Source organism: Sinocyclocheilus rhinocerous, unplaced genomic scaffold, assembly GCF_001515625.1.
Source record: "Sinocyclocheilus rhinocerous isolate Xijiao unplaced genomic scaffold, SAMN03320098_v1.1 scaffold1908, whole genome shotgun sequence".
Lineage (NCBI taxonomy): Eukaryota > Metazoa > Chordata > Actinopteri > Cypriniformes > Cyprinidae > Sinocyclocheilus > Sinocyclocheilus rhinocerous.
In genome coordinates, this window is record NW_015630984.1 from 817272 (window position 1) to 840053 (window position 22782).

General features: G+C 36.5%; 1 protein-coding gene across 1 annotated transcript in view; it reads left to right on the forward strand.

Annotated features, from left to right (window-relative positions):
- LOC107740868 (dedicator of cytokinesis protein 1-like) overlaps positions 1-22782 on the forward strand; it is a 268121-nt gene that overhangs the window by 215162 nt on the left and 30177 nt on the right. The window contains exons 32-42 of the mRNA XM_016553391.1: positions 4185-4243; positions 6592-6740; positions 8126-8211; positions 9194-9350; positions 9992-10032; positions 11054-11144; positions 14839-14958; positions 17974-18063; positions 18722-18826; positions 21930-22071; positions 22188-22269. Coding sequence (XP_016408877.1) covers positions 4185-4243; positions 6592-6740; positions 8126-8211; positions 9194-9350; positions 9992-10032; positions 11054-11144; positions 14839-14958; positions 17974-18063; positions 18722-18826; positions 21930-22071; positions 22188-22269 — 1122 coding nt within the window. The remainder of the gene's footprint in view (positions 1-4184; positions 4244-6591; positions 6741-8125; positions 8212-9193; positions 9351-9991; positions 10033-11053; positions 11145-14838; positions 14959-17973; positions 18064-18721; positions 18827-21929; positions 22072-22187; positions 22270-22782) is intronic.

Consider the following 22782-nt stretch of genomic DNA (forward strand, 5'->3'; position numbering starts at 1 on the left):
TATATATATTTGTTTTTTATGTATTTATTTGTTTTGTTACATTTATTGTTCTATTTATTTATTTGCTCCATTTTTTTCATTATTGTGCATTTATTTTTAATTAAGAAGCATAGTTTGTAAAATAAGTCATTTATTAATAAGAGCCCATAGCATGAAAATAATTCAACTAGAAATTAACATTGCATTCCTTTAAAAAAAAAAAAAATAGTTAACTGAAAAATATATTTTGTGGCATGGAAATGTCAAATCTAAATATTCTAATATTCTACTCTTCTTCAAAGGAAAAAGGTTTTGATGATGAGCAGCTGATATTTTTGGGTGAACTGTTTAATTTTAATACCAAACTTGTGCAAAAATAAAAGCGCACAGAGCTCAACACACAGTCAGCTGTAATGGAGTTTAAATTGTTGACTTGCAGACAGCATTTCAACCTGATTGCACTTCATGTCCTGGAATTCTACAAAACCCAAAAGGTAAAGCAGCACAACGTTGGCATTTTGAGGGCTTTCATCAGGAAAAAGTGCTGATGTCTTGAGGACGCCGTATAACAGTCTGTTGCGCTGTTCTGACTTTGTTCTTCGGTGCTGTTTGCCCCCAGTCGGGCCTCTTTCAGAGTGCTGGTTTGATTCGTTCAGAGCCGTAGCCTAGCCTGAGCTTTCATCCCTCCGTTCTCGTGTTCTGCTGGAGGTGTCATGCTGACCTGAGAGAGGCTGCTGCTGACTCTTCACTCTCTTGCTTTTTTCTCCTCATTCTGTCTCTCAGAGTCCAGACTTCACTGGCATCACAGAAGAGGAGCATCAGGCCAAAACTTTCACCCGCTCACTACAGTCTCTCAGAAATACACTATATTTACTGGAGAACCTGTGAGCCGTGCCTTTCTGAAACTCGGCAGCAGATGCTGTAGTGCTGTGGATTTGCCAAATCTATGGTTTCTGAGGTGTTCTGGGTGGTTCCTAGGGTGTTGCTAACTGGTTGCTAGAGTGAGTGGCTCTGAGGTATTGACATACGGTTGATTGATTATTCTAGGAGTGCTTGTTTGGTGTTTTGGGTGGTTGTCAGGGTGTTGCTATGTGGTTGCTAGAGTGTTCTAAATTAGTTTATGGTGTTTCTGTGTGGTTGCTAGGGTGAGTGGCTCTGATGTATTGACATATGGTTGATTGATTCTTCTAGGAGTGCTTGTTTGGTGTTTTGGGTGGTTGTCAGGGTGTTGCTATGTGGTTTCTCGGGTGTTCTAAATGAGTTTAGGGTGTTTCTGTGTGGTTGCTAGGGTTAGTGGCTGTAGGGTGCTGCTACATAGTCAATAGGTTCTTCTAGGAGTGTTTTCTTGGTGTTTTTGAGTGGTTTCAGGGTGTTGCTACACAGTTGCTAGTAGGGCTGTGCAATTAATCGCATGTGATTGTCATGCGCATCTGGTCAGTAAAGCTGGTTCCGTGATTAGTATTAAATCTCCATCACCTGCTTTCAGATGGAGCGGCATTTAATACACAGAGCCGTAGTTCACTGACAATTAAGCAATATCGCGTTCATAATCGCAGATGAATTGCATTCGATTATGAACGCGATATTGCCTAGCTTGTCAGTGAACTACGGCTCTGTGTATTAAATGCCGCTCCATCTGAAAGCAGGTGATGGAATTGCACAGCCCTAGTTGCTAGCGTGTTGTGGGCTTTTACCTACACTGCTGTAAGTTGATGTTAATGTGAGTGTTTTTTAGTTTTTCCTTTTCCTGTAGTGTGTTGCTATGTGGTTTCTCGAGTGTTCTGAAATGATTTTAGGGTGTTTCTATGTGGTTGCTAGGGTGAGTGGCTGTAGGGTGTTGCTACATAGTCAATAGGTTCTTCTAAGAGTGCTTGCTTGGTATTTCGGGTGGTTGCCAGGATGTTGCTATGCAGTCTCTGAGGTGTTCTGAGTGTTTTTATGTGGTTGCCAAGTGGTTACTGACCTAATTTAAACAAACCCACCTTTGAGTCCGTATAATAGTCTGATCTGTAGATATGACTTATGTTTTGCTCAGTGTCTCGAGTATGAGCAGGAGAAGAGCCGTGTTAGCAAACAGCACTGATAGTACAGGAGCGGGTGTCCCTCTGTATTTTCCACCTGTCGCTGTGTTGTGTTAGCATCTTGATCGTCCCGTGGGCTGACAAGTGTGAGTGTTAACAGACTCGGCTTCCTCTTCTGTATGAGTGTGAGGACACGCAGCCTCGCTGTCTGTCTGTCTCTCTCGTTCTGTCACCGTGGACACTACAGACACAAATTATAGAGCAGCGCTTAGCGGGAAACAGACAGAACCATGGAGAGAGGGGAAGGTGAAGGAGGAGGGCTTCGGGAAGTCAGGAGGAGGTGAAGTAATTAAGAGAGCAGGTCAGTGGAGTCAGCAAGTGAATGGAGAGGTCAGGCAGGGGAAATGAAGTGTCCGAGAGTATGAGCAAAAACATTAAATATCTGCATCTGAGACGCATGCTATTACCAGGGTTATTATAGTAAACTAAAAGTAAAAATGTTCCAAAAAAAAATAAAAAAATTATTTGAAATAAATGTTATCTGAAATAAATATATATATATAATATATAAATATATAAAAATATAAATATTTCAGCTACTGTAGTTGCCTAGGCAACATTTCTCAACTTGACATACTTAAATATCTAAAACTGAAATAGATATTATATTAACATATTTTTTAAAAATTATAATAAAAACAAAACAATTATTAAAACTTTAACATAAATTAAAATTTTAAATATACAAATAAAAACTAATTCAAAATACTAATAAAAACTATTATAGTATCTCAATGATACTAAAATAACACTGGCTGTTACAGAAATGCACCGGGTTCAGTACAAGTTAAGCTAGTTAATCAACAGTATTTGTAGCATAATGTTACTACATTACTACAGGAAATAATTTTGACTGTGATAATAATAATAATAATAATGCTTTTGGTATACAATATGCTTCAAAAGTTGGGGGTTGGTAAGATTATTAAAAATATGTTTAAAAGAAGTGACTTCTGCTCACAAAAGCGGTTTATTTGATCAAAAAATACAGTAAAAACGGTAATGTGAAATATTATTACTGTTTTAAATAACTGGCTTCTATTTGTATATATGTTAAAATGTAATTTATTGCTGTGATCAAAGCTGAATTTTCAGCATCATTACTCCAGTCTTCAGTGTCACGTGATCCTTCAGAAATCATTCTAATATGCTGATTTGCTGCTCAAGAAACATTTCTGATTATTGTCAGTGTTAACAAACAATGCTGTTTCATATTTATGTGGAATGCTATTTTTTTTTCAGGATTATTTGATAAATAGAAAGTTCAAAAAACAGCATTTATTTAAAATATAATATTTTGAATGCTATTACTGTCACTTTTGATCAATTTAATGCATCCTCCTTGCTGAATTCAAGTATTAATTTCTTTTTTTTTAAATCTGAAAACATTTAAATTAGAATTAAAATTAGTTTAATAACACATCTTGGTATTGCTAAATTAAAACCCGGATCACAGAGAGGGTGAATAAGGAACTGGTCAGACTCAAGGTGAGTCACATGACGTGCTTTAGCATGTTAGCATGCATCTGATCTCTGTCACAAAAATGATTAAACGTCAGTAACGAGGGTCAGACTGAAGGAATGAAGACAGGAGTTGTGAGAGGCTTTACTGAGTGTTAGCTGGGCTCTGACGCGCCTCGTCCTTGTCATCATAAATTACCACTGGATGAGAGCGTATTGACAAAGCAATCAATGGTGGCTCAGAATTCAGCCGAGGGCCACAGGCATCCCAAAATGTCAGCATGTGATGACAGCGCTAATGAATGGATGCCAGGCCCGCGGAGGTAAAGCATAAGGGATCTGTCATCATGCTGCTTACTTCACACTTTCTTTGAACGAGAGCACCGATTCGGGACGAGTCTGCGCCCTCATCTTCTGTCGTTTTCCTAAAATCGTTTGACATTGATTCTACTCCTCTTTCTGAATCGCAGATCATCCGTCCGGTCCTGTAAGGACAGTATTATGAAGGTTTGCAAGCTGAGGCTAGCAAACTGTAAATGTTTCTCAATTCCTGGAGAATCATTGAAATGTTCTGTCAGATGTTTTGTGGTTTCATACCTCTCTGACTTTATGAAGTCATCTTTCTAAAGTCTTTTCTAATATCTTCCTATTTCTCTTTTACAGGTATCAAGACATGAGGCGACAGATTGGCTTCGAGATCCGAGACATGTGGTACAACCTGGGTGAGCTGACCTTTAAGAGATCATTATTAAATCAGACAAAAATAGATGTAAAGTACACAAGGTTATGTCTATCTGTAAGTTCTTAACACAGCAAAGGGTTTATTTATTATTGCACAACTTTCTCGAATACTTTTATGGTTTTATCAAGCAAAATCTGCTTGTTTTTGAATAATTTCATATACAATGTAATGTCTAAGTTTTGTACAGTTTTGCATAGCAAGTTTAGCAACTCGGTGGATAAACTACAAATCACTTTACATTCTCACAGGATTTTCAACTCAAAATCACTATTTCATGTCCAGCTATGTGTTTAATAAATAGCTGTGTTGTTAGTAGGAGTACAGGTTAAAGATGCAATTAAAGCCTGATTTAAAGTGTTGTGGTTTTTAGTGTATGTTTGTTAGATATATGCTCATGTTGTGTTTACAAAATGAACTTTTTGCTCAATTAAACTGCTGTTCAAAACTTTTGGGTTGGTAAGATTTTTAAATATTTTGGAAAGTCTCTTCTGCTCACCAAGGCTGCATTTATTTGTTCAAAAATACAATAAAAACTGAAAAATTGTGAAATAATATTATTATTTAAAATAACTTTTATATTTGAATATATTTTAAAATATAATTTATTCATGCGATGCAAAGCTGGATTTTCAGCATCGTTACTCCAGTCTTCAGTGTCACATGATCCTTCAGAAATCATTCTAAAATGCTGATTGGCTGCTTAAGAAATTTTCTTATATTATTATTATTATTATTATTATTATTATTATCAATGTTGAAAACAGTGATAGTTTGTTTCAGGATTTTTTGATACACAGAAAGAACACCATTTATTTGAAATAGAAATCTTCTGTAATATTATAAATGTCTTTACTGTAGGCTTGCCGCGATAGACGGTGCTGACGCTGATACCGGTGTTAAGCCGCAACACCGGTTACGACACTTGCCCACCGCGGCACCGGCCCCCACGTCGTTTAGATTTTTTGTAGTAGCCTAATAAAAATCATTTAGTTCAGTAAAAGAACAGACACTACAATTAAAAACTGAACGCGGCTGCTCAAGGGCATAGCCTGCCCTTTAGCATGATGTTTTGTTAATAAAAGTTCTATGTTTTATATATAGGCTAAAGTGAGTTTGACGTTGTATTTTGTTGTTGCATTCAAGCAATTGACGCCGAACTGCCGCTAATTCGAAAGTGAAAGTAAAATGTGCACGGCGCTTTTAAGCTATTTTAAAGTGAAGGAAAGCGAGGAAAATAGGGAAAATTCAAACGAACTAAAAACGAACAATTGCTTTACGCCGAATTGCCATTATTTGAAAGTGAAAGTAAAATGTGCACGCCGCTTTTACAAGCTATTTAAAAGCAAAGGAAAGCGAGAAAAAGAGGGAACGCCCCCGCCCCCACCCCCGCGGTGATACCAGTATTACCGGTGTTGTCACACGTCGATTAACCAGAGGGAAAATTTCCTCAACGTCACAACCCTACTTTACGGTCACTTTTGATCAATTGAATGCATCCTTGCTGAATTAAAGCATAATTTTTTTTTTTTTTATAAATAAAATCAAAGCACATTTAAAATATGTAGTTTTTCTATGAGATTCTTGAAAAAGGCTCAACCCTTGTGTGTCCCGAAAAACCACGGCATCTTTAAAAGGTTCCCCAGCTTTCACGTGCCATATTCACTAACTTTGGTATCATTTCTTTTTGTAAGGCTTATGTCTGGCCCATTTGTATTGCTTACAACTTTAGCACTGATTCAGGCAGGTTATTTTCCGACCGAGACACCTTGCGGTTATTTAGAGTCGTGCAAACAGAAATGCTCTGAAAGTGAAGGTGCTAATTAGTGGCAGGACAGTTGAGGAAGAACCGCTGTGAAAGTATTTTCGGCTCCCACGTTCCTCTCTGAAGGAGTTTTTGCCACCTCACGCTAGACGTGTTTCTCAGCCGCCTTTGGTTGTTCATTAGCTGGCAGCGTTTGATAGCGGGTTTAGTCACAGACACCAGAGATTCAGAGATGTTGGGCTGCATTCAGCGCTGTGATTGTGCGAAACTCTGAAGATTAGCGGAGCGCAGATGAAAGTCTGTCTTTTGAGAGCTGTAGAAATTGTGCCTCTGAAATAGAAGTTGTACACAGCTCACAAAAATACATAAAAGTTGTTGTTAGACACAAATAGGCACTGCGAGGAAGTAGCTGAGAGCTGATATTCCCTGTGCTGTTGCACCTGCCAGCAGAAATATCACAAACATATCCTGTTTGTACGGCACAAAACACACAGAAAAGATCTTAAACAAATAAACTGAAGAATTCAGGCATGCTAACTTGAGAATTTCTTCTCAACATCCTGCAGGTCCACACAAAATCAAGTTTATCCCTGAGATGGTGGGTCCGATTCTGGAGATGACGCTGGTTCCTGAGATCGAGCTGCGTAAAGCCACCATTCCCATCTTCTTTGACATGATGCAGTGCGAGTTTCACTTCAGACGCTGCTTCCAGACGGTCAGTTTTCACAGACATCAGTAACTGTGTGATTTCTGTGATCATTACATCCTAATTTGCATACTTGTACTGCATACTAATAGTACAGTTCGTGGGAAAGTACGCTACCATTTAAAAGTTTGGGGCCAGTTCGATTTTTTTTTTTATGTTTATGTTTCTTGTGCTCACAAAAGCTGCATTTATTTGATTAAAAATACAGTAAAAACTGAAATATTTTTGCGATTTAAAATAACTGGTTTCTATTTGAATGTGTGTTAAAATGTAATTTATTGCTGTGATCAAAGCTGAATTTTCAGCATCATTACTCCAGTCTTCAGTGTCACATGATCTTCAGAAATCATTCTAACATGCTGATTTGCTGCTAAAAAACATTTTGTTTTATTATTAATGTTGAACACGGTTGTGCTTCTTAATTTTGTTTATTTATTTATTTATTTGTTTTGGTTTATGTGGAAACGTTGATACTTTTTTTCTGGATTTTTTTTTAATGAATAGAAATATTACATTAGAAATAGAAATCTTTTGTAACGTTATGCATCATTGCTGAATAAAAGTATTAATTTCTTTAAAAAAAAAATTGAATGACCCCAATAGTTGATGCAGGGTTGCATTGGTGGTGCATTTACAGTAATTTTAAGTAGTAATGTCACGAGACCAACATTTCAGTAGTAAATACTAAAAGCTTTTAAATACTAAAAAATTCATGACTCTTTATTACCACATGTGCTTTTTAAATATTAAAATCATGTTTAAATATTAAAATGCTAACATATTAAACTGAACATGTGGTCTTCAGGTGTTTCTCAGTAATTAAACATTGCTTCTTAAATTAATTATTCAAATGAACAGAGTCGCAGAGCTCTTCACAGAGCATGTGTGCAAATACGCATGTGAGCATTCGAACACAGCCGTTCATGATGTTTAAAATCGCTGCGAATTAGCAATTTTTGCTAATTTCACTGTATTGAGATACAGTATAACAAATACAATCCAGTATTTGTTGAATTGAGGACAGAAATCATAATTTGTGTGTGTGTGTGTGTGTGTGTGTGTGTGTGCGCGCGTGTGTGTTTGTGTGTGCGCAAGTTTACATTGTGTTCATCTATACTGAAGTCATCTCACTTCATAACTTACGAAAGAAAATCGCCAGACGTCTGTCTGTCTCTGTGTGTGTGTGTGTGTGTGATGAAGCGCAGTGATGGTAATCAGCAGATAAAGTTGAGCTCACAGTCGGTGTGACTGATAATGGCTGATTACTCTCTGACACAGCGCAAGAGAGCGAGAAAACGCAGGAGGAGGAGAGAGAGGAGGGCTGGGAGGAACGACGCTAATGAAATGAAAAATTAGCCACACTCGTTATTTACGGCCACTGTGTTTAATTGCAGTTTGAGAACGAGATCATCACCAAGCTGGATCATGAGGTGGAAGGCGGCCGAGGAGACGAACAGTACAAAATCCTCTTCCAGAAGATGTGAGTGCAGATCACACACACACACGTTAATATAATTGCTACATGATGCTGCATGAACAGAGCAGAAGAGATCTGTGCCTTTAAAAGACAATAATCAAATCAAAACTGACCCTAATTAATTTGTTTTTAATATTAAAGATTTTTGTTCAATATTTAAAGTTTTTTTTTATTATTTGTGTATATATATTTTAAAAACTGGCCATATTTAATTTTCATCTTTTTAAATATTTGTTATTACCGTTAACTAAATCAAAATAAGCATTAACTAAAATAAAAAAATAAATAAACATTTCAGCTAGTTGCCAAGGCTACATTTATAATTTTTGTTTAGTTTAACTTTAAGTGCTAAAATAACTAAAACTAAATAAGCTAAAACTAATAAATAAAAATTAATAAAAACTAAAGGGGAATATTAAAAAAACTAATAAAAATGACAAAAACACAACTGTAAAATTAAAGTGAAAACAAAGTCTAAAAATAAAATCTAAATATTAACAAAAACTATGAAAGCATTTCAATGATCTTTAAAAAAACACTTAAATATCAAATGTTTAAAATTAAATTGTATTGAATTTCTTTGCATATAAATGTTCTTGGTCTTATTGAGCTTCTTATTGAGATTTTTCAGTGCATTTTGTATGAAATAAATGTTTATTTTCACTGAAACTGAACTGAACTTACTCTGCTTCTCAAATTATTTTTTCTTCCTTTCAGTGTAATCAGTGGCACATGCGTAAATATTAACCAATAACATAATGCCTAATTCGTCAAGTCTTTTACATTAAAAAGTGCATTTTGCTTAGAAATGTTATTATGGTAATTTATGTTGACTTTCATAAGGAGTTTAGGGGCATTTAAGTTGAGCATGAAATCAAATTTGCTTTCGTGTTGACTCTACATGCATTGCATATGCTGTTTCATGTCTCTAGTTCAGGACACAGCAGTGTGACTTTCACTTTTAATGTATGTATGTCTGTGATAGTCTGTTGGAGCACTGCAGGAAGCACAAGTATCTGGCTAAGACTGGCGAAACCTTCGTAACTCTGGTGGTCCGTCTGTTGGAGAGACTTCTGGACTACAGGACCATAATGCACGACGAGAACAAGGAGAACCGCATGAGCTGCACAGTTAACGTGCTGGTGAGGAGAACATTTAGTTTCTCAACGGAGCATCTCTGCAGCAATCCCTTGAGTTTTTACAGTGCATCTTCACTTACATAAATGCATCCAGTATTTCCTGAAGGAGCGCGCTCTAGCTGGAGTGTGTAGGCGTCCTGATGGTGTGGAGTAATTGCATCAGCTCCTTTGTAACTTTAAAATTGGCTCAAACTCTTTATACATGCCCACGAGCATAAAAGTTACGGCTTTGTTCAAACGTAGCATCAATGAAGAACTTGAATCTGACAATACTGCATATCAAAAATGATGTCTCACTGAAACTGTGAAGTGCTGTTAATTCCACGTCCGAAGGCTTGGTTTGTTTGATTGGCTGTACTTTCACACATATCACTAGTTTTACAATTGAACGGAACATTTTTTTGGTAGACAAGAGTGCACATTAAATCTGAACGTGCTGTTGGAGTCCTCGTGTTAAACATGACTCTCATATTTCTCACTGGTCGGTGTAGAAATCAACAGCACAAGTGCACAAGGACAGATGTCACAGGGATGGTGATGGATTCTTCTAGAGCCCATTATCTCTCAAATACCGATTTGCAGTTCTTTGTGAACTGAGGTCAGGATGTGTTTAGCATGAATAAGTGACCTTGTTTCTCTTGCAGAATTTCTACAAGGAGATAGAGAGAGAAGAGATGTACATCAGGTGAGCGGCTTTATATATATGTGTGTGTGTGTGTGTGTGTGTGTGTGAGTGAGTGTGTGTGTGTGTGCGCGCGTGTGTGTGTGTGCGTGTGTGTGTGTGTGTGTGTGTGTGTGTGTGTGGAAGAACAACACTGTGTGTGTGTGTGTGTGTGTGTGTGTGTGTGTGTGTGTGGAAGAACATGGAAAAATGAAAGAAGAAAAGAAAACTAAAAAAAAATCACAGGTGAGAATTCTAGATGCAGGTCAAGTCGTGCTTTTGGAAGGAAGGGAAGATAAAGCCTACCATCTTTTTTGAAAGAAAATTATGCTTTTGTTTGGCAAGGACACATTAAATTGAGCCAAAGTGACGGTAAAGATATTTATAATATAAAAAAGTCTATCAGATACAGTAAATGCTGCTCTTTAGCATTTTTCTTCATTTATTTTAGCTTGCACTAAAATAACTTAAACTAAAAACTAATAAAAAGACAAAAACACACGAAAATTAATAAAACCATAACTAAAATTAAAATGAAAACAGAAAATATAAAAACAAAAATATTGTTAAATATTTAAAAATATATTAAAAACTATAATGAAGTGTGTAATGTTGGTCGCTTCATCATGCACTCACTTGTCACAACTTTAATTATGTAATTGGGGGAGGGGCTATCAGACTACTTTGGATGTCAAAATAACCTTATTTAATAAATACACTTGAATACAGTGCACAGAATAAGTGCATTATGCATAATTTGGGACACAACCTATGCATTGGCGAATCAGAATATAAAAATGGCATGCTTTGATTTCTGAAAACATTCCATTTGTAATTTTTATCTTTAAGAATCTTAAGTTTAGAGAAGAAAAGTTTCTCTGCGATTCCCTGTGTTTGGAGTCATACGTTATGTGAATGTCGAGTTAATCTGAGCACTGTAGCTGCTCTGAGCTGGTGACCTTTGTGAGTTTGTTGTTAAAGCTTTTTTTTTTTTTGTAATGGAGTTTGTGTTCAGATTGTTAATGTCAATTGTGTGTGTGTGTAGGTACCTGTATAAGCTGTGTGACCTGCATAAGGAGTGTGATAACTACACAGAGGCCGGATACACCCTACTGCTGCACGCTAAACTCCTCAAGGTAACTCCACACACGTTTACCTTTTACCTTGGAAGACGTCTCTGGATGTCTCCAGTAAAGACACTACATTTATTCTTACTCGTGTCAGTAAATGAAGGTTCAGTGAACATGTGATAATGATGATCAACGGCAGGATCTACAGTATCCGGTATGATTTAATTGGAAATCTCACTGTTGAAAACTCCGACCGAAATAATTCATGCACATTTCCATTTCTGAGTGCTGATGTTCTACAGAAGGGTGTTTTTTTCCCGGTTAGGTGAACGAGTGCTTGCTGCTCTCATCTGACATTTTATAAAGTCACCTCAAGTGCAGATTTGAGAACAAATCTCTGGTAGAAAGACACTTAAACTTTGCCAAAGACATGATTGCGGTGCTTGTAAGGCTTTAAGTATTAAAATTCATCAGTATTTAGTATAAAACTTATGAAACTTAAGGTATTACATTTAATACCCAAGTATTAAAACTTCTGTAATTAATTCATCCACTTAACATACAGGCGTCCTTTTTGGTTTTTGTATACTTAACTGACAGTCATATCTGCATAATAAATTGCGGCTGAGTCATTTTCTTGCATCTATTTGCATAGGAATGTTACTTTTTATATCTGTTTAAAGTATAGTTCACCCAAAATTTGCTTAAAATGTCCTCACCCTCAGGTAATCCAAGATGTAGATGAGTTTGTTTCTTCATCAGATTTGGAGAAATGTAGCATTCCATAACTTGCTCATCAATGGCTCCTCTGCAGTGAATGGGTGCCGTCAGAATGGGAGTCCAAACAGCTGATAAAAACATCACAATAATCCACAAGTAATCCACACCACTCCAGTCCATCAGTTAACATCTTGAGAAGCAAAAAGTTGTGTGTTTGTAAGAAACAAATCCACCATTAAGACGTTTTTAACTTTAAGCCATTGCTTCCAGCTAAAATCCATAATAATGCTTCCTCAAGTGAAAAAGTCCATCTAATGTTGTCTCTCACATCAAAATGCAGCCACTTATTTGTTTAGAGCTGTTTTGGACTGTTTTTGCTTGTAAACGGTGTTTGATCTGTGCAGATTTCTCTCCTGATTCAGACGAGATGACTTTTGCACCGAAGAAAACAATGTTATGAATAGAGGACTCGTATTTTGATGTTAAAAATCTCTTAATGATGGATTTGTTTCTTACAAACACAGTTTTTCACTTCACAAGATGTTAACTGATGGACTGGAGTGGTGTGGATTACTTGTGGATTATTGTGATGTTTTTATCAGCTGTTTGGACTCTCATTCTGACGGCACCCATTCACTGCAGAGGAGCCATTGATGAGCAAGTGATGTAATGCTACATTTCTCCAAATCTGATCTGATGAAGAAACAAACTCTACATTTTAGATGGCCTGAGTGTGAGTAAATTAAGCAAATTTTCATTTTAGAGTGAACTATTCTTTTAAGCATATAGTCACCTTTACAGCTGCATTTCTATGCACAGCAGATGCGTTTCATGACAAATGCAAAGCTCTGATGTGCCATTTAATTAACACATTTGCATGACCGAGAACCTAACCTTACCCAAAGCATTAACATTATATTATGAGGCTGCTTTGCAAGCACTACTGTGTCCTTTAGGAAATGCAAATTTATTCTAGTCAATCTTGGGAGTTAAGTCTTGATAATTGGCATTAACTGTTAGTTGAGCAAATGGATTAATATGTATATTGGCTTGCTGTTTAATCACATCTGCGTTTGGGCTCAGCGTATGTTCTGTAGTGAATCTCGGATTGTCATCGGTTGTCGGCTGTCACAGTGAGCGAGGGAACACCACGTTCTCTCGAACCCACTCAGCTTCTTTTCATAAATAGCTGCCGTCGTTCTGTTTGCTTACAAGAGCGAGGCTCCCACATGCACATACTTACACACACACCTTGTGTTTCACACACTATTAATGCGTTTACAAACACAAACACACCTCTCAGTCTTGTTCAGAGACCGCACCAAGACCTGAACCTTTGCAGCTGATTTATCTGCTCATTTGGACGTTGGTGAAATCAGTCCTGTTCTATGGGTGCCTACAGTGATTCAAAATACATTTTGTAAGTCTTTAAACATGCATTCAGAAAAATAACGGGACAATACTTTTACGTTTTGTTCTACAATGTAAACTGCACACACTCACAGCCCAAACGTTCTTATCTAGTTACTTATTAAAAACATAAGTTTTCAAAAATGAATATAACTGCTTCAAAAATTGTGTTTTGTGTATGGATGCGTGTAATTTACATTGTAGAACAAAACGTAAAAGTATCCTCAAGTTATGTTTGGCTTTATTTTACTCTTTAATTGAAGAACCCCATAGGAAAATCTCGAAGGAACCCGTGGCGGATTACACTTCCGGATTCTGACGTCATAGTTCCCCCACTCTATTGATGATGATGATGACGACAGTAACCGCAGAGAAACCAGCGCTGACATCTCACAATGAGAAACAGTCAGAGTGCTGAACAACTAGTCCAACAACCTACTGGTTAAAGGCTCCAGAAACGCACTTGATGAAGAACGCCACCTGGCTTGGTTTTTCCGTTCCTCCTCACGCCGATGATGCACTTTCCTGAGGTGCTTGACCTCCACTGTTGCACAAAGCTCCATGAAATGTCAATTACGTTCACACTACAGTGAATCAGTCCTGACAGAGCCTTTAGCACAATACAGTAGCTCAGTGTGACAGCCGATAGCAGAGGCCCGCAAGGCAGTCAGCTGACCCGCTCCAGCCAATCAGATCGCTCGTTTTCCTGTGTGTGTGTTTTTATTCCACAGAGGCTTTGAACTGAGCGGTCAGCAAAAAAAACAAGAGTTCTTAATCTGCACAGTTTCTCCCTATAATCACTTGTTTACAGGATCAGGCTGCATCTGTAATGAATATTACAGTGTGGCCACATAAATCAGCGTTATCAGATGGGCTCTCGACGCCGGCACGGAAATACACCCAAAACCTTTCAGATTTTCAGCACAACAAAATTAATATCGCCAGCAGCTGCGATCTGAAACACACTGCTCTATATGAGTGTGTGTGTGTGTGTTTGTGCACCTGCATATTGCAGATTTTCATTTATTGTTCAGTGGGGTCGCATCATTTTTTGTTTCTTTCAATTAGTTTTTTCCCTGTGGTCCACTTATAATGCTTATAATAAAGTTTTTTTTGCACTAAAAACAGTCGGTCATAACCACTCTCTCTGATGCTTTGAACATGGGCTTTTTATATCACATTGCTTGAATGCTTTCCATAAAATGATCTGAAATGTGTCATTCAAACTGATCAGATCAGACTGAAATCATCAGGGATATCGTTTTGAAGTACTAATATCTTTATTACCTCACCTTGACTAGACAAACCAGGGTTCTGAATGCCTAACAGGCGCCATTAATGTATATATGTGGGCGGTTGTGTTAATGAATTCACATATTGTAACTTCGATGGATGTTTTGCAGCTTTGCTTCTCACTTGCGTGGGAAGGTTTGAGTTTCATTAGGTTTTCATCATATAATAACTTTTTTATTTCGAAAGATGAAGGAAAATATAATTATACGACTCCTTTAAAGTTTCATGTTGACTCGTGATTGTATTAATGTGTATAGATCTAGCGTGACTCTCAGCAGGTCAGTGGCAGGTTAATGCGGTGTATTTGAAGAGTGTAATTGTGATGTTGTTTTGTCAGTGGTCTGAAGAGGCCTGTGCCGCCCACCTGACGCAGAGAGACGGTTACCAGGCGACCACTCAGTGTCAACTCAAAGACCAGCTGTACCAAGAGATCATCAATTACTTCGACAAGGGCAAGGTAACGGCTACTAACAATATTTACTTTCACAACACCTGCTTTAGTCATGTTGACCAGTAACGGACTTCAGGAAGTCTGACTGTTTTCAGAATAGTGGAGCTGTGTTTCAACTAATAATGACCTTGTGAGATGCAGTGATCAAACGTATTCTACTTCATTGTCCTTTCGCCTGTGGTATGTGTTCCTTTGGGAAGTTTTTCATTTTGGAAGACTGAATTGATCTGATGGTTCATTTCTATGAATTGATTAAAAGACAAACAACAACAATTCATGTTCATTTGAGTCATCACTCATTTATGTTCCCAGAAGTCCCTGCATGTCATTGTGTCTTCTGTTTTTTTCAGTGAAATAATAGTTTAATTAAATCTTGCAGTTCATTGTTGCTGATGCAGTCATATGATTTAGGATGTTTCTTGGTTTTATTTTGTGTAAATATAAGTTTTATTCTAGTTATATATGTATATAAATGTATTTATTGAATTTATATAATATTGAATCACTATTATGGTGACAGCATCAAATTTAAATATTAAAAAAATATATATTTTGTTTATATGTACAAAAACTATGTAATTATTTTATATAAAAATGTAATAAGGATGGCAGTATCAATTGTATTAAAAATTACAATTGATTTTGTATATATAAGCTTTAACATTGAGAATCATTATTAGCATGGCAGCATTAAATGAAATATAAATATTTTAAAATATATTAAATTCTAAATATTTTAAAACATTTAAAATATAACATTATACATATTTAAAATATATAAAATTATATAAATCCACACACACAAATCATGTAATTATTTTGTAAAATTATTTAAATTAGTGGAATATTTATATTATTGAATAGTTACTGAAGCGTAAATATATAATGCATTCCATATTATCTTTTGCATATTATGTATTCTAAAACAGCAGTAAGGATAGCAGCGTCAAATGTAAATATTTACATTTATTTTATATATAATTTTAGAGAGAGAGAGAGTTTTTTGCTCGTTTAAGGAGTAGCATGACTCGATTAACTATTATGTGCTGTTATATACTGTCGGGTTTTCTGTGTCTCTATGCATGAATCCGTGTGATTGAATGTCAGAAATGGCCTGCATGAACCTCTGCGTGCCTTTAAATGCATCCTGCATCTACAGTACTGAGAGAATCTGCAGCTGTCTGTGTAACGGACAGGTGACCTGAAGAGAGGCAGATTATTGGCTGCTCGGTTATAGCTACATCTCTGTTAGTCTGACATGCTGGACAGAGGAGCTGAGGGGATTTGAAGGTTATAAGTGGCCACGTGAAGATCTGCACCCAGCGTAGAGGTCTCTCAGTGGGGGACTCTTAGCGAATCTGCTGCCCTGAACTGGACCCCATTACTGGGCTCAGCAGCTCAAATAGAGAGCACACAAGAGAACTGAACAGGAAAGTGTGTGTGTGTGTGTCTGTGTGTTTGAAGGAGAGCGGCATAAAATTTCACTTTATGCACCGTGCTTGCTTTATTCTTCCTCCGGTCTGAATAACTAATCCACGTCATCTCCTACAGACTGCAGATACTATTACTGGCAGCTTTCTCAATAATAATGCACTGCGGATATTGATATATAATCACAGTCTCTCTCTCTCTCTGTCTCGGTGCCGCCAGGATGCACTCAGAGTTTCATTTGAAGAATTAGTTATATATTAAATCCTGTGCAGCAGAAGTGTGATGCTAGCTGGGGGGTTTATTTACACTTGGCATTTGAAGTTATAAGTTTGATATGAGATTATGTCAGAGTTGAGGAATATCCGCATAACTGTTTAGATGAGGTTATGGATATTGACTCACTTAAGGCCACCTGATCCACCCAAAGAAAAAAAAAATCAGTGACACATTTATATATATATATATATATATATATATCACATACTGATAAAAAATGTATAGCCTGAATGCACTGTAAGTCGCTTTGGATAAAAGCATCTGCTAAATGCATTAATTTAATTTAATTTAATATATATATATTCACAATTTAATGCCTTAAAAGGTGATAACAAAAAAACTATTTTGACTTGTTTTCCAATGCAAATATGAAAACATTCTTATCTCAAGATATATTCACTTGAGATGTAAAATGAAGATATTAAGTCTTGTTTTTTGAGAATTTGCACAAAATGTTTATTCTTAATACCTAGAACAAATATCTGTCAGTGAGGTATGAAAACATGTTTTCCTTTTGAATTAAGCAGATTTTTTTTCTGAGCTCATTGGCAGAAATTTTTACTTTTTTAAATTATAATTTACTTCATTTTGATTCATATCTCAGAAAACAACTTCTAATATGTCATTTTTGCGTCTACCTTGATTTAATGGTTTGTAGACATTTGCACTGAAAAACAAGACAAAAATGTACAGTGTAAGACACAATGTACAGTAAAAGTTATTTCCATGTTCTAGTTAAGCTATTTATTGAAGTATACAATTAATTGAAAAGTAACTGAGATCGGTTGGAAGTTGTGACTCATTGTGTTCTCCTTAGATGTCTACATTAAGAGAACACATTGACATATTGCATTCCCTTTCATTTAATCTTAAATAGTCTTTAATTGGTCTTAAAAAGTCTCAAATTCACCTTCATAAAACTTGCATGAAGCCTAATTTAATATTTCAATTTTTTTGTACAAAACAATGCATTAAAAATGCAAGCCTTTACAGCCTTCAGTTTAGCCCCATTGACTTCCAATGGAGGTGCATTACAGTGCATGCAATTTTTCTGTTTGTTTTTACAGAGGAATCTAAAAGTCCTATCCCAGAACGTTCCTTTAATGATCTCTTAAATATTTAACGTGATCAGCATGGTGCAGCTGCGTAATCTTTGTATCCGTTTCAATATAAATCTCAGAAAGCACTTTTTGTTTGACAGTCAACTCACAGCGCATTGTTCACAGATGGTTAGAAGGATATCACACCACTGTGTTTTGACATAATGAGCTCCAAGGATGACGTTTGATGTGTGTTCTGGTGCTCTGTGTTCAGATGTGGGAGGAGGCCATTATCCTGGGGAAGGAGTTAGCCGAACAGTACGAGAACGAGATGTTTGACTTTGAGCAGCTGAGCGCTTTACTGGTACGTACAAACTTTCTCTCTCAAGGTTTTACAATGAAACAAACTATTAATGGGTCGTTCAGACTGTTCAAATTCACCAAAGTAGCTAAATTGGCCTAATATAAATGGTCAGAGGGTTTTAATGAGTTTCTGCATTTTGTTCATTAGTTTAGTTCGGTTTCGTCTAATTGTCAACAAATCGATCCATTCAGACAAACAACGAATTGTGGTCTGATTTTATTTGAAATCAACTGTTGGCACCTTTTGCACAGTCCTGAACGAAAGTTTGTGACTAACTTTTATTGGATCCCTTCACATGTTGATCTCGACCTGTTTTTATAACCTGTTTGGCGTTTTTCAAAAATGTGAATGTATTTTATTTAATACTATGTATATACAGTACATATACATTTATTTTATTTATTTTTTATGTAATATAAATAATATTTACATATATAGTAATAAATACAATTAGTTGAGCTAATCATCAGTGCTTTTGTGAAATATAATTTTTTTTTGCCTAATTATTATTAATAAACAACCCAACAACTCTTAAGGAACCTAGCAACGCCCTGGCAACCATCCATAACACCATGGATCACCATGGCAACAGCTGTTGTACAGGAATTGTATTTTTGTAACTGAGCACTGATGATCTGATTGTTTCTATGTCTCTCAGAGGAAGCAAGCTCAGTTTTATGAGAACATCGTGAAAGTGATCAGACCAAAGCCGGACTACTTCGCTGTAGGTTATTATGGGCTGGGCTTCCCCTCGTTCCTGCGGGTGAGAATTTCTCTTATTATTGTGAATCTTTTCATATTTCACTATCACCGTGGAGATCTCTGTTTCTTTGTGTAAATGCATTGCATTGTGAATTCGTCTGATATGTTTCCAAAGGCCTGGAAATCAATTACTGGTGTCTTTGTGTGGCCTCTCCAAACTCATCAACAGCTGTCCTCAGTACTGCAGAAACCTTCACTCAAATACAGCCATTTTCATGTTCCAGGCGTTGATTTTTATTCAAACTAACAGATTTATTTTCCTTTTGATATATGAAGGTCGATTTTTACCATGCCTTCATCATTATACTTTTCACCTTTTGTGTATCAATTCTTTTTGACCTTTTTGTCCCAGACTTTCAGTCTCAAAATATAATCATGAATTCTAAATTTCAGTTCTATTGTTAGTATTTGTATTCGTATTAGTGATAGCATTAGTATTATTATTAGCTTCTTCCCAGTTTCCATTTCAGTTCCACTTTGCCCGCTCAAAGCCAATGTTTTCAAGGCTGTTAAAAAATATATAAAATAACCAAAAACCATCGCAATATTTATTAAATATTATTTGTTGAATTAAGTAATTTATTTGTATTTAATTCAATTATATTCTTTAGTTCAATTATTCATTAGTATTATTTTTCAATTATTATTATTTTATGTTTAGCTTATTTTATTACCAAATCTATTTCAGTTCCACTTTGCTACTCAAATCCAATCTTTTTAATGTTTATAAAATGACCAAAAACCATGTTGATATTTATTAAATTAATGTAATTATTTGTATTCTATTCAATTATATTATATTATTCATTTTAATTATTTATTTGTTTTATTATTTTATTACCAAATCTTTGTCAGTTCCACTTTGCTCATGTTTTAAGGTTGATATAACATTTTTTGAAATAACCAAAAACCAACTCAATATTTACTAAATATTTATTAAATTCCTGAATTTATTTGTATTCAATTCAGTTAATACTATTCAATTAAATTCTTTTTAATACATTAGTTTTTTTTTTTTTTTTTAGATTCTTTTATTACCAAATCTATTTCACTTCCACTTTTGCAGCTCAAATCCGATGTTTCTAAGGTTGTTCGCATGACTTTTCAAATGTGGTCTTGACAAACACTCATCTAAATTCTCTCATATGTGAAACCAATACAATGATTTGGTAAAGCAAATGAAGTGCTATCAAAGCTTATATGCAGTAAAAATGCAACGTTGATCAAGTATGAAGGTCAGACAGAAAAAAAGCAGGGCGATATTAATATTCTGTGGACTCAAGTGTTTGCATTCTCTGTTTTTTTTCTATATATTTCCCTGCCAGAATCTGTCATTCATGATGAAACAGAATCATTCACCTTCCACAGATCATGCATGTGTTTAAGCCTCTGGTTGTGGCACTGAATCGCCTCAGATATATTTGTAATTCTGTTAATTCTCTTCCAGCGGCCTGCAGTCACGCGTCTCCCACCAACCATCCTGGGAACAAAAAAATAAATCAGCATCTAAAGGCCAGTCGCCTCCTGCTAGTGTTGACATGTTGCTCCGTGGAGAGAAGCTTTGCCTTTTAAAACACAAAACGTCTTGCAATCTCTCTCTCCTTAAAGTGGCACTTTTGTATGCGTGCGGAGTCGTGCGAACGCAGCCGGTTTATTCCTCCGTGCTTGGAATCACCAGCGGTGTGAAAACACCCGTCGAGAGCACAGTCCAATTTGTCACCTTATCGCTCAAAGCAGATTTGAAAACAGCCCAGGGCATATTTCACCTCCGGTTCACATTTCACTAATTGAGCAGCTGAAATATGTTCGTGCAGGCAGGGAGTGTGTGTGTGTGTGTGTGTGTGTGTGTGTGCGCACCAGTGCATCTCTCAGCCTGTTTTCAGATCGAATACTAGCACGCTGCTTTCTACTGTTGTGAAATATTAAATGTGAGCATGCATTGTTCTACAATAAACACTTCCAATTCCACACATATTGACAATTTAGTATCCCGTTCCGTCGCGCTCCCTCTCGCTGTGATATTTCTCAGCGTGTGTGTGGGTGTCTGTGTGCACACAGCGGTCTGAGTGTAGTTGTTCGCACAGACGCTGCGAGTGGAAACATATTGACGGTGTTGTAGGTGGGCGCTGATGATTGACGGTGTTTTTATGGGAATGTGCAATAATTGAGCGTTTCCAGACTGCCAAACGCCTGTGAATTACAGCCATGGTGGCTATTTTAAAATTCAACGTTAAAACTCTTAAGAAATACAGAATGAGCTTCTCTGAAGATGAGATGCTTTTTTTCTGTGTCATTTTACTGTTTTCATAAAATCCCTGGATTCATAGATGATGATGATAATTGAATGATCTAGATCTGTGGTTCTCAACTGGTTTTCCTTAAGGAATCCCAGCATGCTACCAAGTGTTTATTACTGTATTAATATTTGCATTACATAGATATAAACTCACAATTATAAGAAAAAAATCTGAATTGCAAGTTTACAACTCTGAGTTTATATCTCGCCAATTCTGCCTTTTTAAAACACTGTGGAGTTTGATTGGATACACAGCCTTTGATATTGGCAGCAAAAGTTATGTGAAGCATTTCCACTCTTTTAGATATTTCATAAGTCTATTTATCTCAACTATGCATGATCACATGGTTCGTTGCATTTTGTTATTTGGCACTGCTAAAACTAAAATGTATGTGACCCTGAGAACCACCAATTTTGATAATAGTTCTGTTGGCCGTTTAATGCATTAGAATAATATTATATTTTTTCTTTATTGTTTAATGTTAAGTTGATGCTCCAGAAAACTTATTAAAATGTTTTTTTGTGCTGTTTTTCCATTTAAACTGCTGCTGTGAATCATATCTGGATGTGTTAGTACCTATCTGTGGCCTTTGTGTATTCGATTATTACTTTTTGTTATATTTCTGTGTATTTATTCAATCTCATGTGTTAATTAAATTGTGCTTTTTTTTAGAAAATGAGATGCTTTGAAATTCATACCATGCTAATAATATTCATTAGGACGGTGAATGCAGAACAGTTGTCAAAATAAATCAGAAACGGAATGTTTGATCTCAAGATGATAATGTCTGTTGCGGGTGTTTTTCAGAATAAGATGTTCATCTATCGGGGGAAGGAGTATGAGCGACGGGAGGACTTTGAGGCCAGACTGCTCACTCAGTTCCCCAACGCTGAGAAGATGAAGACCACGACCCCTCCCAGCGAGGACATCAGGAGCTCCTCTGGACAGTGTATCCTCCAGCCGCACTCACAGCACATGCTGACAACAACAACAGAAATCTGTGTTTAGTTTGACTTCAAATCTACAAATTGTCTCTGTTATTGTTTCTTAGTTTGGTTCCAACAGACATTCAGTGTTTCACAGTGAAGCCCATCCTAGAGCTGCCACCAAAGTTCCAGAACAAACCCGTATCAGAGCAGATCATCAGGTGAGAGACTCTGTCTGTCTAACTGTCTGACATTCTATCTCACTGACTGTCTGTCTTTCTGTCTCTCTCTCTCTCTCTATTTATCAGTCATTCTATATCTGTCTGTTTTTGTTCTGTCTGTCTGTCTAGTTACTTGTCTGTTGGTTTATCTGTTGTTCTAATTATCTGTCTATCGATCTTTCTATTGTTTTGTCGATGTTCTGTCTCTTCTGTTTGTTTGCCGTTCTGTCTGTCATTCTATCTATGTCTGTTGTAAGATTATTTGTTCTATTTGTCTCACATTATTTTCCATCTTTCTGCCTGTCTTGCTGACCTGTGTGTGTGTGTATGTGTGTGTGTGTGTGTGTGTGTGTGTGTGTGTGTATGCGCGTGCGTGTGTGTGCGCGCGCGTGTGTGTGTGTGTGATGGGTCAGTAAACCGGCAGGCAGATCTCTGGGGTTTGTGTGCTTTAGAGCAACTCACCCCGCTGATTAAAATGGAAATGTGCAGTGAGCAAACAGTGTTTGACCGTAC